General features: G+C 39.0%; 1 protein-coding gene across 2 annotated transcripts in view; it reads right to left on the minus strand.

Moving 5' to 3' along the window:
- Positions 1-3,765: 3,765 nt before the first annotated feature.
- The window catches only part of SINHCAF (SIN3-HDAC complex associated factor), a 30,538-nt gene continuing 16,678 nt past the window's right edge, over positions 3,766-17,625 (minus strand). For both annotated transcript variants that reach the window (XM_032220695.1, XM_032220694.1), the window contains exons 3-6: positions 16,952-17,051; positions 11,924-12,050; positions 10,084-10,234; positions 3,766-6,555 (exon numbers count right to left, since the gene is read on the minus strand). In XM_032220695.1, coding sequence (XP_032076586.1) covers positions 6,393-6,555; positions 10,084-10,234; positions 11,924-12,050; positions 16,952-17,051 — 541 coding nt within the window. In that variant the 3' untranslated portion in view covers positions 3,766-6,392. The remainder of the gene's footprint in view (positions 6,556-10,083; positions 10,235-11,923; positions 12,051-16,951; positions 17,052-17,625) is intronic.

Here is a 17,625-nt window from a genome sequence, read left to right on the forward strand (position 1 = left end):
TTTGATGATTTTTTTACTACCAAAGGAAATATATTTTCACTGCAAATAACCTTACAGCTAAAGTGAAAATCATTTGGAATTTAACAGTAAACAGTAAAAGAGCAGGAAAAAAAGTTGTAAAAGTCCAGCGAGGAGTTATAAAATAGGTCCGAAGTCAGTTAGGCATAACTCAAGAGATAGTAAACGTTGAAAATATATAATTAAAACCCAGGCATACTTTAAAAAAACCTTGAACAGCTTAAGGGAAAAGGTTGCAAGAGACCAGACCTGATATGAGCTCCTTAATTACTGAGTGGGATCTGCAGCCAGTAGGATCCCCTCTTCTCCAGGGGCCTTGATCTTCTCCAAAGGGCAGGTCCATTTGAAGGTTGCCTTGGGTCCCCACCTAGTCTCCCCTTTAAAAAAACGGAGCAGACACCCCAAATAACCAGCTTTGGTGGCAATCAGCTGTTCGTCAGCAGGAGGAAAAATAATTGCTTGTTATTTGGGGGAGGAGCTCCATGTTTTTTTTTTAATCTTTTGGCAGCTTTTGATAGCAATTGACCATGGTACAATGGAACTACAGGTAGTCCTCGACTTACATCGGTTCATTTAGTAACCTTTTGAAGTTACAACGGCCCTGAAAAAAGTGACTTATGACAATTTTTCATACGACTGTTGCAGCCTCCCAGTGGTCATGTGATCAAAATTCAGAAGCTTGGCAACGGGTTCATATTTATGGCGGTTGCAGTGCCCTGATATCACGGGCTCACCTTTTGCAAATTTCTGAGAAACAAAGTCAATGGGAAAGCCAGATTCACTTTACAACCATGTTATTAACTTAACAGCTTCAGTGATTAACTTAACACATGTGTGAAGAAAGGTTGTAATTCCCCCCTCATTATTTAATTAAATGTAATATTACTCAGTTTGGGTAATGAAACGCCTGCAAGAAAACAACTGAGCTGAGAGCGTACCAAGGACCTCTCATTTCAACCCTGAGCTATGAATATTCTCCTTTACTGGTACATTGAATATTGTTTCCCATATGTTTTCTCATTTTGTTACAACAATATGAAGACAGTGGGAATTTCTTGTGCAAACTGCTCCATCTGGTGGTTCTTGATCATCTGATACCAAATCATACTAAAAACAGTGCGCCTCAGCTCCTCAGTCTATCTTAAATTGTCTCCCATCCAACTGTGAATTAGGGCTGAATTAGGGCATAGTCATATAATCTTCTGACAGTGAACCTGATGAAGTACAGCAGTGTTTCTCCATCTTGGCAACTTTTAAGATGGATGGACTTCAATTCCCAGAATTCCCAAGTCAGTTGAACTGGGGAATTGAAGCCCACCCATCTTAAAATTGCCAAGGTTGAGAAACGCTGAAATACAGAATTGACCAGTTCATATTTCTCTACATTTGGAAAAACATTGACAGATAAAATTAAATGATACTGAAGATTAAGCTCTGAATTGATATAATTGTGAATAGGTAATTTTAGGAAACAGCAGCAGGTATGTACATAGGGCTAAAATTTTCAATCTGCTTGTTTTATGAGCCATTTTAACCTTTGGCAGATCTTGCTAGCTATGCAGGCAACAATTGCGTACTTAAGAGAAACATGGCACCTGTTCCGAAAATGCAGCACATGAATTGATAGCTCTTATTAGACTTGCTTGTTTCTTGTTATGAAAAATCTTAAGACTTCATAGGAAAACCAACAAGGGCATGAATAAAAAGTGAAATAAAGCAATAAAATTTAGCTGCCAGGTCACAACTATACCGTTTTTTTAAAAAGAAGGATATCTCCAGACAAGAGTACTTAAGAGTGTTCATAGTTCTTCCGTTGCAACTTAAACCATTTTTCAAGGCACTGGTTTTTGTTGTTGCAATTACAGTATTTCTTGAGGGAAGTAATTCAGGATTGAGGAATTTGTGTGATACATATATCACACAAATACATAAAATTGTTGGCAGAGATTTCTTGCAATCATTGTATTCCGTAAAAACAGCATCCTTTACTGTTTGCTTCCTTAATATCTAAGGAAGCAAGCAATTCAAGTTCTGAATCAGTTGAGCACTGGCAATTCGCCAAATAAGGAAGGCAGAAGCTTGATCCTTATATGCCAGAGATATTCCTGCTCAGCCAAAACGTATACTAATAAATGGGTTCAATTTCTACTAATGAACATGAAAACGTAGACTGGGAACATTTAACAAGAACTTTGCTCAGGGAAAATCTCTCCCCAATTTTTGCCATGACCTGAGCAAATGGATTGCAAACCTAGCATCAACCTTTTAGAATCAGAGCAAAAATGCTGCCCATGTCCATCTTTAATAAAAAAAATATTCTAATAATTGCAATTTGAACACCAAACGCAGGTGGCCCCATTTGTATTAGATTTATTCATACAGAAGTTGCATAGATACTTGTCAAAAGTATTTTAGTTCCTGTACCAAGCAAGGTTGAAGTGTCCCTTCCATTCCTGAGATTTGTCAATGATGATCTTGTATAATCATATAATCATATTGATTGCATGATTTCTGAGTTGATTGATACTCCTACTCCTAAATAGCAGTTCTTTATATTACGCAAAGTAGTTGCCAACTAGTTCAATGAATAGGATTCTCCACAAAACTTTATAAAGGCAAATGAGACCGTAAGAAGGCCTTTGGCTTATTTGGCCAATAAAATTATATTTCCAGCATTAAGAGTTTATATGTATATAAAATACAGGTAGTTCTCAACATATGACCACAAATTGAGCTCAAATGTTTCTGTTGCTAAGCAATATAGTTGTTAAGCGATTTTTGACCCATTTTTGCCACTGTTAAGTGAATCATTGCAGTTATTAGTGATATGGTTAAGTGAGTCTGGCTTCCACATTAACTTTGCTGAACATAGGTTTCCAAAGGTGATCACATGACTCCAGGACAGCGAAACCCACACAAATATGAGTTGGTTGCCAAGTATCTGAATTTTAATCACATGATCATGGGGTTGTTACAATGGTTATAAGTGTGAAAAATTGTCACGTCATTTTTTTCAGTGCAATTGTAATTTTGAAGTGTCACAAAATGAACTGTTGTTAAGTCAACGACTACTAGTATTGAGTATTAAACTGAGCACGCTTCATAATAACTCTCTTGTGCCTTCTACACATTTTTCAAAATAGCCGACACTCAGGACATCACTCAAATCAACAGCTGAAAAGAATACACTTTTCCCTCCTAGATAAATCTATTCATTCATTTATTTATTTGCTTGTTGCCCTAGTTTAAAAAAAAAGCTTGGATTACAAGTGTATGAACAATATAAAAAGTATAAAAACAGATTCCATAGATTTCTACTACATTGATACAAAGTGCATAACTACATACAATTCATCTTGCATTACTACTCGAGGAAGAGGGAAAGGGAGGAACAGTCTGCTGTAGTAGTAATAAATAAATAAATACAGAAGAAGAGATGATCCATATTATAGTTACATATAATTCATACTGTAATTGTAAATGCACAGAAATGTTGACCAATATTGATTAGAAAAAGCATCAACCAAGAAACCAAAGGATAACCAAGATGCCTACATGCATCCTTCAGAGTTTACCAAGCCAGCAAAACTGCCAAGGCATTAGGTCAGTCTGGGGAAAAAATGATTTTATCCTCCCTTTAGAATAAGTCTTCTATTTACAACAGGGGATAGCGATAGAAGAAAGGCAATTAAGGGTACCCTATAAAAGTAGGAAGACATCATTTCATTTTTATATTTGTCTGACATAGCACAACTAAAATTTCACTGTTCAGTTAAAAAAAAAAAACTCAAAACCCAGGCACATCCATAAGAGTGCACTGCAGAATCAAGTCAAAATTTTCATGCTATTAAAATGAATTAAAACAAAAAATCAAAAGCAGCAGAACTCTTGCCGGGAAGCCATTATTTTGATCCCCAAAAGCAGGCAATCACCCATTAGCCACATTTTAACAGAAAACTGTTCCTGGGTAATCAGAGCATCAATTTTTTTAAAAAAAGAAACACCAGGAAACATAATGCTTCAGTTTACCCTATTTCTGAAGCAATTTTGACATAAGACAAGAGCCTTACTGAACTGTACAATAATTAACTACAGTAATATTGCCTGAAAGCAATGGTAGGATGTGTAGGAACTTGGGAGGCACCAAAGGGACTCACACAGAGGTATTGGGGGTTCGGAAACCAGATAATTTGTTGTTCAAGTTTTTGAGACACGAGATATTATCAAATTAGGGGTAATCATTAGGGATGTTAACTAAGTAGCTCTGTATTGGGAGTCTGGGCAAAGGAGGAGCTACAACAGCTGGAGGCACTTCTGGATAAGGAGGGGCAAATGAGAATTCCAGCAGAGGGAGCAGCTGGGACAAAGATTCAAGAATGATGAGTAATATTTACTATGGCTAGGTGGCATTAAGTTTGAAGTTTTATTTTATTTATATGCTGCCCTATTCCCTATAGGGACTCAGGGCAGTGAACAACTCAAACGGGAAGGGGAACATACAGATGCAAAACAGACATTTAAAATAACCAACAACCACACCTTAATGTACATGTGGTTCTCTGCAGCCATTCAGTGAATCTGTGAAATATTTTAAGATAATATATTACATAATTTAACCTCTCCAAGGCTGGGGAATGGGCTCCGGTCATATCTAGCAAGCCTGCTCAATGATTGATTCCACCGATTGATTCCACCCAATAGGTTGAAATAAGAAGAATGTCATGATTTGCTATACACATATTTATGGAGGATATGATTCAAAATATTAATTTTTCCCTTTTCAAATGGCGTAGAAAACATGTTCAGCTCTTCAGCTGAGTGGTGGGAAACGTTAGTATGGAATGTTCCTTGGATAAGAAATAAGTCAACAACATGGAAGAGAGAAGGGAGTGAAAAGGGCTAAATCTGAATTTTGGTCAACATGGCTTTCCTTTGAAGTTTTCAAACAAAAGGAAGAACTTACTAAAATATGTAGTATGGTTCTAAGCCTACAGGCCATTTGAAGAACTAGTATTATGAATGGATAAGACAACTGTTCCCACTCTGAAAAAGTGAACATAGGTTTTATATTTATAAGGTACTGTAGCATCATACCAAGGGAAACCTATTTGTTAATTAAATGTTTTGTGCTCATAGCACTGTGTTTACATCATATTGTTGTTCAATCCCTATGAAATGGAGAACATTTCTACTGATTTTTCCATTGGATGATCAATATATGGATCTCCAGGTATGGTTGAACTCCTACTGCAGTCAAGTGCATCCAATCTGCTCAACAGTTAAGGATGGTGGGACCTGCAATCCAACAGCTAAAGGACCACATGTTGCCCATCCCTATCCTAAAATATTATGAAGAAACTGTTTCTCTGCATAAATTACCTGCAATTTTGTTTGTGGGGCAAATTATGATTTAAGATAGTGGTACCACCCCTTGGTCTGATCAAGCTTCACGCCTGCTAGTTTTGCCTGTCAAATGCATCCTCTGTCTGTTCACACGTACATTCTTCCTATCAAGAAATATTAGGTCAAGTGTCTTTTATCGTCGCTGAAGCATCAGTAGTAAGAATTAAGAACTCCGCAAACTTTACATCATATGCATGGCAGAAGAAGTCTTAGACAAGCTTCAGTATCCAAATTCATGCCATGATTTACTAACAAGGCACCCCCTGGAAAATACAAGCCTTTCAACTCCAGCAGAATTCCCAGCTATAAAAAGGCTCAAAATACTGAGAATTGGGAGAGCAGAATAGTTGAAGGACCACTACACTGGGGAAGGACTACCTTAAGAGACATCATTCCTCTCCACATAGAGAGAAAAAAATGGCTACCTAAAATTTATTATGCCAAGCAGGAGCACTGCTTATGACAAAAAATATATACTCCATAACAGGGGTGTCTGCAGAGTATGATTAGAAAAGTCAAGATGGCAACCCTAATAATGCAATTGAAGATTTCTCCTTTTTAAAATCAACGTTACACATAAAAAGAGGCAGAGCTTTGATTGCACTACTTGAGCCGCCATCTTTTTTTTTTTTAACCATACACTGCAATCAGCCCTGCTCCACATGGTCACCAGCCTTCCAGTCATTAGGGTGGGAACAAGGCTGAACAAAGATGATAACACAGCAGCGTTCAGCTTCACCATGTGGCCAATATTCCTTAGTCTTTTTTTCTGAAAAGATATCAAGGGACTCTGAATTAGTAGAATTAATACAGTAAAAACAAAAACAAAATCTCCAGACACTTTGAGGGGAAAAAATAAAAATAAAAGTCTTTTGGCAGCATAGCAGGTCTTTCCAAAGTAAAAGGAAGGCCACTTCAATAAATGGCAGAAGAGGTTTCATCCGTCTCCCTCTGCACCTCCTTTAAGGAAGTCACCACTCTTCTTGATTGGTGATGGTGGAGGATGGTGGAACCGGAAGTGGAGACTTCTCGGCTGCAGGCTGCTTATTACGACAGCAGGGCTTGAAGAGATGGGTGTCTATAAGGACTTCTCCAAAGCGGCCTTTGTAAATAATTCCACAGCAAACCTTTTGCCTTCAGGGGGAAAACAAACCAAACTGTTACTGCACGTATAATTTATTAAAACTTGCATCTCACCAGATTTTCACTGACTCTGGGTGGGTCATAACAACCCAATTAAGAAATAATAAAAGGTAAAGATAAAATAAAAATGGCAAGCACAATAAACATCCTGGACAAAGAATCAGATCTTTATGATTATTCTAAACAACAACAGAGTAGGGGACATATTTAAAGGTAATTTAAAAATAATTTATATGTACTGTATTTCCCCGAAAATAAGGCCCAACCGGAAAATAAGCCAGACGGATGCATTTAGTACCATATTTCCCCGAAAATAAGAACTGGAAAATAAGCCCTAATGTGTCTTTTGGAGCAAAAATTAATATGACCCATTCTTATTTTCAGAGAAACACGATTAGTTATTGACCTTGTAGGTGGTTCTCACTTAACAATTGCCCTGTTTAGCAGCTTTTGATGTTATAATGGTGTTTTAAAAGTAACTTTATGTCTAGTTCTTGTATTTGCACAACCATCAAAGGGTCCCCAAGGCCATGCAATCAAGATTTGGGTGCATTACAAATAATGAGTTTATGACCGTTGCAGCCTCCTTTGGCCACATGATCACCAATTGGGTACATATTGACATGCAGAGTCAAGGGAGAAACCAGCAGTAGAATCACAAGTTGCGGTCATGTGAAGTCTTGCTTAGCGATAGCACTTAGACTTATATACCGCTTGCCCCCAACAATCTCTCATTTTTACCAACCTCAGAAGGATGGAAGGCTAAGTCAATCTTGAGTCTGGTGAGATTCGAACTACCAGTTCAGCAGAAACAGCCTGCAGAACTGCATCCTAATCACCGTGCCTCTTAACAACCAGTCGTGGAGTTGTGGGTCCCAATTGTAGTTATTAAGTGGGTATGACCTATATAGTCTTATAGCAAAATGCTTTGAAAGTTGTTTCATTCATAAATGAATAGGATGTTTTTTCTAAGCTTTTGGCCTTGCAAAGTTGCTGGACATGCGTGTTTCTTCACCACATTAGCCTAGTTTTAACAGTATAGCCATCAAGGTGTTTTATTTGTGTGCTTGTTTATTCGTGTTCATATGGCAAAATCAACTCATATGGTAACAAACATGGTCAATGCAAAATGAAAATAATGATACATGCAACAATGGTGCCTGCATGCTGTATCAAACGAGGGGGTGGGGGGTTGTTTATTAGCCAGCTTCTCACAAAGCCTGAGTCTCATTAAAGATTTAGAAGGCCACAAGGTCACCTGGGGTTTGAATTTCCCCGATAAGTACACACTTGAAGTCTCCTCGCATTCCACCATCTTAATCATCACACCATGCCATTTTCCTGCTCAAAGTCATAATTAAACTAGTATCAAACATTCTATTTAGAGATCCTACGTCTTTATCGCAGGCCTAATGAAACAAAAGGCTGTATCAGTCTGATGTGGTGATTTTTTAAAAAAAAAAATCAAAGGCAACAACTCTTAACTTTCAGTAAAATGATTATTCTGTGGGTCTTCTTCACCTGATCTAAAAACACTACTTAACTGTCCACCCCCAATGTTTGGTGGAATTAAGTACCATTTGTCTTTGTTTTAGAACTGTGCCGAGCTCGTTTAGGCCTACACTACATTTTTTGTGTCTTCCAATTGGGAAACCAAATTTTGGCCTGATAGATGGAAGGTAGTCCAAGGTATTAAGAAGGGTGTCAATGTACTATCCAGGGTTCAAGATAGTTGCCATCAACGCACAGGTAGTTCTCGACTGATGGATTTTCAATAATTGAGCCCAAAATTTCTGTTGCTACCTGTTTCCCTGAAAATAAGACCTCCCCGGATAATAAGTCCAATCGGGCTTTTGAGTGCATGCGCTAATATAAGCCCTCCCCCAAAAGCTTGCCACCCCCTGTACCTCAAAAATAATAAGACCTCCCCTAAAATAAGGCCAAGTGCTTATTTCAGGAGTCAAAAGAAAATAAGACCCTGTCTTATTTTCGGGGAAACACAGTAAGCAAGACATTTGTTAAGTGAGTTTTGCCCCATTTTATGACTTTTCTTGCCACAGTTGGCAAGTAAAGTTGTTAAGTGAATCTGGCTTCCCCACTGATTTTGCTCGTCAAAAGGTGATCACGTGATCTAGGGATGCAGCAGGATGTGTGAAAACCAGTTCCCCAGCATCTGAATTTTGATTACGTGACCAAGGTCGTTAGTGTGAAAAAGGGGTCACAAGTCATGTTTTTCAGTGCCGTTGAAACTTTGAACGGTTACTAAACAAACTGTTGTGAGGACTACCTGTATCCTGCAGCAAGAAAGCCCATGCATTTTGGATATCTTCCTAATCCCCAAATCTTTTTAACATAGAACCTGTCCCTGCTAGACTTAGCAAGCATTTCCGCTGACATGAATGTGCAGAATTAGCTAATCTTAAAGCATGAAGGAGATTTGCAGATCAATACACATGCAGGCTGTTGTCGCAGCATCTATCACTTCTGTCCAAGAAAGGATTAATACTAAACCTTGGGGGGTAGGAAAGTAGCCCGAAGACTAGAGTTTTACTCTTAAGACAACAACAGTCCTTGTGATCCAATTCATGCTCTGCATGATATCCAGTTACTTTTACCCACTGGCTTAAGCACCAAGTTGAGTCATCAGCTGTCTGCAAATGCTGGCTAATTGCTGAGGGAACGGAAGCAGGAGAGCCTTGTAATTAAGATTACATTTTATGCAATTATGTGCCTTTCTAACTTCTGTCTCTTCCAGAGTTTCCCTCTTCTGTCTAAAGCCAAGTCTCCTAGTCCCTTTCAAGTATGGTCTTGCTTTCTATGTAACTGTCTGGTTTGGTTCTGCAACCCAACAGATATGGGTAACTAGAACTGCAAAAAAACAATTACTACCAACCTCCCTTCCATTGAGGACCCGAACATGAGTCAAAAAGAGGGCTGTGAAAATATTTAGACCCCTCGCATCCTGGACATAAATTGTTTCAACTCCTACCCTCAAAATGACCACCAGAACAACTAGACCCAAGGACAGTTTTTCCCGAACACCATCACTCCGCTAAATGAATAATTCCCTCAACACTGTCAAACTATTTACTAAGTCTGCACTACTATTAATCTTCTCATCATTCCTATCACCCATCTTCTCCCACTTATGACTCTAACTTTGTTGCTTGTATCTTACGATTTATATTGTTTCCTAATATGATTTGATTGCTTATTTGTACCCTAAGGATATCATTAAGTGTTGTACCTTATAATTCTTGACAAATGTATCTTTTCTTTATGTACACTGAGAACATATGCATCAAAGACAAATTCCTTATGTCCAATCACATTTGGCCAATAAAGAATTCTATTCTATTCATCAACTTCTCTTTCTTTTTAAAATTATGTTTGTACACACACACACACACAGACAGACAGACAGACAGACAGAGACAGAGAGCTTGAGTCTGATAAAATAATACAAGATCCTGCTAGGAATTATAGAGTACACAAATTCACAAATGGGGCAATTTTCACCTTTTCCAGTATGTAAGATCCAAGAAGGAGAACACAGGTGTACGGCTTGAACCCGGTGCCATCTCAGTGTCTGAACCATCATCAGACTGGTTGCTATAGCAAGGCGAGTGGGCTGGAGAGGCACTTGAGGTAGTGCTGTGAGCATCAGAGTCTATAGGAAGAAAGGAAATAATTGCATTAAAATAAATTTAATGGACCATTCAGGGAGAGGAAGTGTCTGTTATGTCCCTTAAATCTGAATTTAATGTCGTGTCATTTAACGTCATTTCTATAATAATGCAATTAAGCAGATATTATGTTATTAGGAAAATGACGTAAACCAAATTAATAAATGCAAATGAACTGAACTTGGACTTAAATATTAAAAACTCTTTTAGCCACCAAATGATTGTCCAATTTTGTCCAATTTGTGTCAGATATAACAGTTCATAATTTGCATAGGAAATCCAGATGCAAATTTCTGTTAAATCGTTTTTGTCTATGTAACACAGTTTTTAAACCTAGAAATGTTTATCAGAGATGGACTGAAGACTCTAGTATGCTTCTTTGATTCTTCATTGTTTTAACTTTCATTTGCAACATAATATGAAGAAAAATTAAGATTCTCTCCATATAGTTTTAATGCAACATGTAAGTATTCTTCATTTCTTATGGCAACCACAAAGACTATTTTCCTCCTGATCTTTCTTCAAACTACTAGTATTTAATCTTAATCTGATGAATCTGAACCTTACAATTTTGGGAAAGAAAAAACAGTTGATAGTAAACACAAAATTGTTACTTCAAACCAGAGGTGGTATTCAGCAGGTTCTGACCAGTTCTGGAGAACTGGTAGTGGAAATTTTGAGTAGTTCAGAGAACCGGTAAATAGCATCTCTGACTGGCCTCACCCACATCTATTCTCTGCCTCCTGAGTCCCAGCTGATTGGGAGGGAATGGGGATTTTGCAGTAACCTTCCCCTGGAGTGGGGTGGGAATGGAGATTTTACAGTCTCTTTCCCCTGCCACGCCCACCAAGCCACATCCACAGAACGGGTAGTAAAAAATTTGAATCCCACCACTGCTTCAAACATACTGTGTTATTCCTTTTCTCAACAGATTTGGTTAGCATAAATATGACATAGTGAATAATTACTGTTAGGCTCCTGTTTGTATCATAAATTATATATAATGGTTTGGAATAAACAGGTATTATCTTTTCTCACGTCATAAAATCAGCCAGATTGTGTTTTCCCAGAGAAAATTTTAATTTGAGGCTGGTCATGAGAATCACTGATATTGAAGTATCCTCCAGGAATTGTCTTTCACTTGGGTACAAAAATAATCTGGCAAATTAAATAAAATTCACACATCATACGACTGTGAACCTACTTTCAAAGGCAAAATGTAGAAACTTAGACTATTAAGTATCAAGAGTCAGTAGACTGAAAGTTGTCCTTGCTGACTGAAAATACAGTTGAGCTATTATATCAGATAAAGGTAAGGAATCCTTGTGGATTTTACTCCACCAGTTGTTGCTGGCTATAGGGGCGGTGTTCATCTCCATTTCAAAGCCATTGAGTTAGCACTCTCCAAAGATATTTCCGTTGACATGTGACCAGCACCATGGAGCACTGTTAGCTTCCCACCAAAGTGGTACCTGTTTATCTACTTGCCTTTGCATGCTTTCAAACTGTTAGGTTTGCAGGAGCTGAGGCAAGTGACAGGGGCTCACTTTTTCACGTGGCACTTAGATTTCAAACCTCGGCTGCTGGATTTCAGGCCGAAAAACCCAATGTCTTAACCGCTCAGCCACTGCACCACCCACATCAGATAAAAAATCCATATGAAGAGAACATACTGTGTCGCTTTAACTCCTTCTGAAGTTTGCTTATTTGATTGCTCTTCATCCTGTTACTAGGTAGAGGTTTTATCTTCTTTGGCTTCAGTGTTGTTTTAAGGCTCGGTCCAGCCCTTGCGTCCACCACCTATAGGAAGGCAACAGGAGATCTTAGTACCATCAGCAACAATAAGGCCTCTCACTTGAGAGACTGCCTACTGCCAATTACCTCCACTCGACCAATTAGATCCCACAGATTAGGCCTCCTCCGAGTCCCATCAGCCAGTCAATGTCGACTGGCAATCACGCGGAGGAGAGCCTTCTCTGTGGCAGCTCCGACCCTGTGGAACGAACTCCCCATGGAGATTCGTACCCTCACCACCCTCCAGACCTTCCGCATAGCCCTTAAAACCTGGCTGTCCCGACAGGCCTGGGGCTAAAGACCTTTACCCTACCCGAATAGTATGAATGTTGTGCTTTTAACGATGTATTGTCCTATATGTAACTTGGTTTGTCGTCCCCTCCCCTTGAACTGTGAGCCGCCCTGAGTCCCCCCAGGGAAAAGGGCGGCATACAAATATTAATAAATAAAAAATACATAGATTTTTTAAAATGGGAAAATATCTTGAAGTTTTTAAAAACCTGGATTTCCAAAACTAAAAAAGAAAAAGCAGGAAAATTGAATTTCATTATCAATCCTATCCAATCCTAGTGCCAGTAAAAGTGATTAGTACTTACCAAATAAATCAAATAGTTGGAAAATGTGATATATTAATCAGAATTTGTTCTGCCATTGGATTCTGCCAGTGCATGGTTTATATTGGTTTTACAGACAATGGGACCTTATCTACTTGGTCTTATTTTATTCAGCCATTCCCTTAGTCTTTTGAGATACCAGAAGATTTATTGCAAAAGGGAACCAATGCTACTTAAGAAAAATGGATGGATTTTCACAAAATAGTGAATGAAGTAACTGGCTGACCAACCGCACTCAACGTGTAGTCCTCAATAGAAATGCATCTATGTGGAGGGAAGCATGCAGTGGAGTATCCCAAGGCTCTGTTTATAATTTATTTATAATGCCTTGGTAAGGCCACACTTGAAATACTGCCTCCAGTTTTGGTCGCCACGATGTAAAAAAGATGTTGAGACTAGAAAGAGTGCAGAGAAGAACAAAAAGATGATTAGGGGACTGGAGGCTAAAACATATGAAGAACTGTTGCAGGAACTGCGTATGTTTAGTTTGATGAAAAGAAGGACTAAGGGAGACATGATAGCAGTGTTCCAATATCTCAGGGGCTGCCACAAAGAAGAGGGAGTCAAGCTATTGTCCAAAGAAATGGGTGGAAACTAATGAAGGAGAGAAGCAACTTGGAACTAAGGAGAAATTTCATGATAGAACCATTAATCAGTGAAACAACTTGTTTCCAGAAGTTGTGAATGTTCCAACTTTGGAAGTTTTTGAGAAGATGTTGTATAACCATTTGTCTGAAGTGGTGTAGGATTTCCTTCCTAAGCAGGGGGTTGGTTGGAGTAGAAGGTTCCTTCCAACTCTGTTATTCTATTCTATTCTATAGCCTATTCTATAGCCTATTCTATTCTATTCTATAGCCTATTCTATTCTATAAGTGCTAATATATAAACTGGCTCTTTCAGGTTTGATTTTTCTTCTATAGCAGAAAACAATTGGAGTTGATTTTGTAGCTCCAGAACTAATATCCAACCAAACCACAATTATTATAATTGCCAATGTTGTAAAGGCATTATAGGGGAAGGGTAGGGAAGGGTAGGCATAGGTGAGGAAAATGTTGATAAAATGTATAATTTTATATTAACGTAAATACCACCCAATGCATTATTGAAGAAAAGTCTGTTTGCAAAAATATTTCCAATTTATATTAGGACAGAGATGTTTAAAAATATGTACCAAATTTCATACAAGTTATAAGGAAGTTAGTCATTACTAAATAATGGAAACTGGGACAGGCATTTCTGTCACTAAGAAATGTAGCAATAAAACACAGCGTCATGTGTGACCACACTGCTTAATGATTATTGTTCCTGGTTACTGCTAAATCAATCATCACAATGTCATTAAGCAAGGACCTCCCATGACTGTGACTTCATACCAGATTCCTCATTGATTGCAAATCACAATCGTATGATTATGCAATGCTACAACACTGCAACACTCAGAAGTCTGGATCAGTTACCACATACCCAGGTCACATGACTGCAGGGAGGTTGCAATGGCCAGAACTTAGAACATAAAATAACAGAGTGGGAAGGGACCTTGGAGGTCTTCTAGTCCAACCCCCTGCCTAGGCAGGAAACCCTACACCACTTGAGACAAATGGTTATCTAACATCTTCTTAAAGACTTCCAGTGTTGGGGCATTCACAACTTCTGGATGCAAGATTATTTGTTCTAACTGTCCGGAAATTTCTCCATAATTCTAAGTTGCTTCTCTCCTTGATTAGTTTCCACCCATTGCTTCTTGTTCTACACTCAGGTGCCTTGGAGAATAGTTTGACTCCCTCTTCCTTGTGGCAACCCCTGAGATATTGGAACATTGCTATCATGTCTCCCCTAGTCCTTCTTTTCATTAAACTAGATGCACCCAGTTCCTGCAATTGTTCTTCATATATTTTAGCCTCCAGTCCCCTAATCATCTTTGTTGCTCTTCTCTGCACTCTTCCCAGAGTCTCAACATCTTTTTTACATCAAGGACTGGTTACAAATATCCTCTGTTCAGGACTGTTGTTAAGTTTGAGGTTGTTGAACAAGTGATCCTTCATCAAGAACTACCTGTTACCATTCTCGCTCTACCTATTCACCCTAATATAGAAAGACATTTACTGCAGCACTCAAGTCACAACCTGGAATGTTACAGTCTACCTATGGTAACTTCATCTTTGAGGTTTAGATTGCAAATTAGGAATGTTCAAACCAGACTTCTTGTGGCTCATACAACACATGATCTCTCTTTCATCACCCTCCTTGTGTTTATTTAACTTATTAGAGTCCTATGAATCATAGTAACAATAAAGGCAGGTAAAGACAAAGCCAGAATGGCAGCAGCTCTAGGCATGTTGGGTACTACTCAATAGAAGAGGAAAATATTGGCTCACAAATCTTGGCTGAGCATGGTCTATACTACAAGGTGCAGATCTACTTGTTTTACCTGGAAAGTCTGAGGTGGCCAGTTGAAACGTTTGTGAGGATAACTAAGAATGCTGTTTTAATTTACACTTTCCCCCTACTTGCCTCATGCAGTTCCTAGTGATATGTATATATTTATGTGTATAGCCCCATATTCTTACCATTATCTAGCAGGGGTCAGCAACCCACGGCCCTGGAGCCGCATGTGGCTCTTTCATCCCTCTACTGTGGCTCCGTTGCCAGTTGGCGAAACAATTTTGAGAGGAGTTTCCGGTTGGGAACTTTGTGGCTCTTTGAATGTTTAAGGTTGCCGATCCCTGATCTAGCCTTATTACAGTAGAAATGGGATCACTGTCTGAATTGCTAAAATGGGATTTACTTGGGGCTGCCTTTGAAGACCACTAAGAAATTTCAGCTGGTTCAAAATATGGCTGCTTGATTACTGATCTGCCCGTCTTGGTTCAACACCCACTTCAGAGAAGTTGGACTGAATCTCAGTATGCATCTAAGTACAACCAGTGGGCTGGTAATTACTAATAAAAGCTGTAGAAAGCATAAGGAACGGCCTTGAAGGACATGAGGAAGATCAGCTACCAAGACAAAGATCAGATAAATAGCACTTGAGTCCAAGAAAATAATTTATGAAAATGTTTCAGACAAGTCTCTCCGTAGTCAAAACAAAGACAGAGGGAGGGAGGGAAGCACATGCAGACTTGCAAAATTCTGTTACTGTAGCTGTAAAATAAAAGTAATCCTGATCTATCTATTTTCTTCTTTCTGTAAAATTCAAAATGGTTCTACTAAGTCACAGTCAGAAAGATAAAGTACTTTACAAGTATACGTGGGTGTATGTTTTAAACCAATTACTATAAATTTTTAAAAAATCGTAAGTATCAAGATTTGGTGAGGACTCTTGAGAATTTTCTGTCAGCTCAGCTAGACTTCTTTACAGTAATATTTCTCAATCTTGGCAATTTCAAGTTGTATTGACATCAAATCCCAGATTTCTAGGAGCTGAAGTCCACACAGCTTAATGTTATCAAGATTGAGAACTCTGCTCCAGAGAGGGGAAATGTCTATTGACTGATGAGAATCCTTTACTTTTGAAGGATAGGACCAGCAAGATGTTATTCTGCCTAACATGTATATTTTATCTTATAAAACAAATCGTCTATTGCAGTGTTTCTCAACTTGGTCACTTTAAAAGAGTGGACTTCAACTCCCAGGATTCCCCAGCCAGCAAGAGAAACACTGATCCATTGCATCCACATTAAATAACTAATTACCATATTTTTCAGACTATAAGATGCACTGGAGTATAAGACGCACCATGATTTTGAAGAGATAAATGAAAAAAACCAAGGTTTTTGCATTCTGCAGGCCTCCCTCTGCACGGCCTCGTTTTTTGCAACAACAACAACAACAAAAAAGGCATGTAGAACTTTGGGAGGCTTGTAGAATGCTCCTGGGGGCTAGGGAGGGGGGCAAAAACAGCCCGTTTTTTGCTTATTTTTGCCCTCCCCAACCCTCAGGAGCACTTAGCAAGCCTCCCAAAATCTCTGCATGTCCATTTTTGCAAAGGGGACGGAGTTTCAGTAGGCCAAAAATGCTGCACTCGGTGTGTAAGACGCACCCTTTCCACCCTCTTTTTTGAGGGGAAAAAGATGTGTCTTATACTCCGAAAAATACGGTATGCTCTGACTACATTTCTGTTTAAAATTATAAATTTTCATTGGCTTTAACTATTAATTATTTCATGTAATTGCATAACATATGTAACTGCATAAACATATGCATTGGAGGGGTGAGATATACCTGAATGTGAGCATCCAGATCTATGAATAAAAATAACATAAATCACTTTGTAATTACAGTTCAGGAACTCACATGATTCCAATTCTTTTTTGATCCTGCTGGCAGCTTTTTCCACCTTTTCACCAGAAGCACACAAGCATTGCAGATATCTCCCGAGCGAGCCTCATGCAGACTGTAAAGAGAAGCCTATAGATCAGGGATGGCTAATCTTTTACGGACTGTGTGCCCAAAGCGTGGGCATGCAATGCGCACGCATTCCCCCGCATATGCCCCCCTGCGCATGCACCCTGCCCCCCCCCATGAATTTGTGTGCGCCACCACACATGTATGCGTGTGGCCCCCTGCATGCACCCCAGGATGCGCACGCACACCCGATGCGCCCTGGGCATGTGTGGTAGAGACCTGAAGACCAGCTGGCTGGTGGGAGGCATGTGCGCATCGAAGCTGAGCTAGGGTGACGGTTTATGTGCCCAAAGAGAGTGTGCTGCATGTCACAGCTATAGGTCAATCACTGCAAATAAGCAGCAAGGGAAAACACATATATTCCCCCCCCCATCTCTCTCTCACACGCTTACACACGGCTTGACTTTCTGCAAGAGGCAACATTCCAAACTCAAATCAGCATCTTGAGGTTAGCTTGCTATGTTGAGATCACTTGCAAAAAATGTACTTTAAGATAGTTATACAAAATTGAATTACATTAAATTAAGCAAAAGTGGAAGGCAGCTTTGGAATAAATAGCCATT

Source organism: Thamnophis elegans, chromosome 7, assembly GCF_009769535.1.
Source record: "Thamnophis elegans isolate rThaEle1 chromosome 7, rThaEle1.pri, whole genome shotgun sequence".
NCBI classification, from domain to species: domain Eukaryota; kingdom Metazoa; phylum Chordata; class Lepidosauria; order Squamata; family Colubridae; genus Thamnophis; species Thamnophis elegans.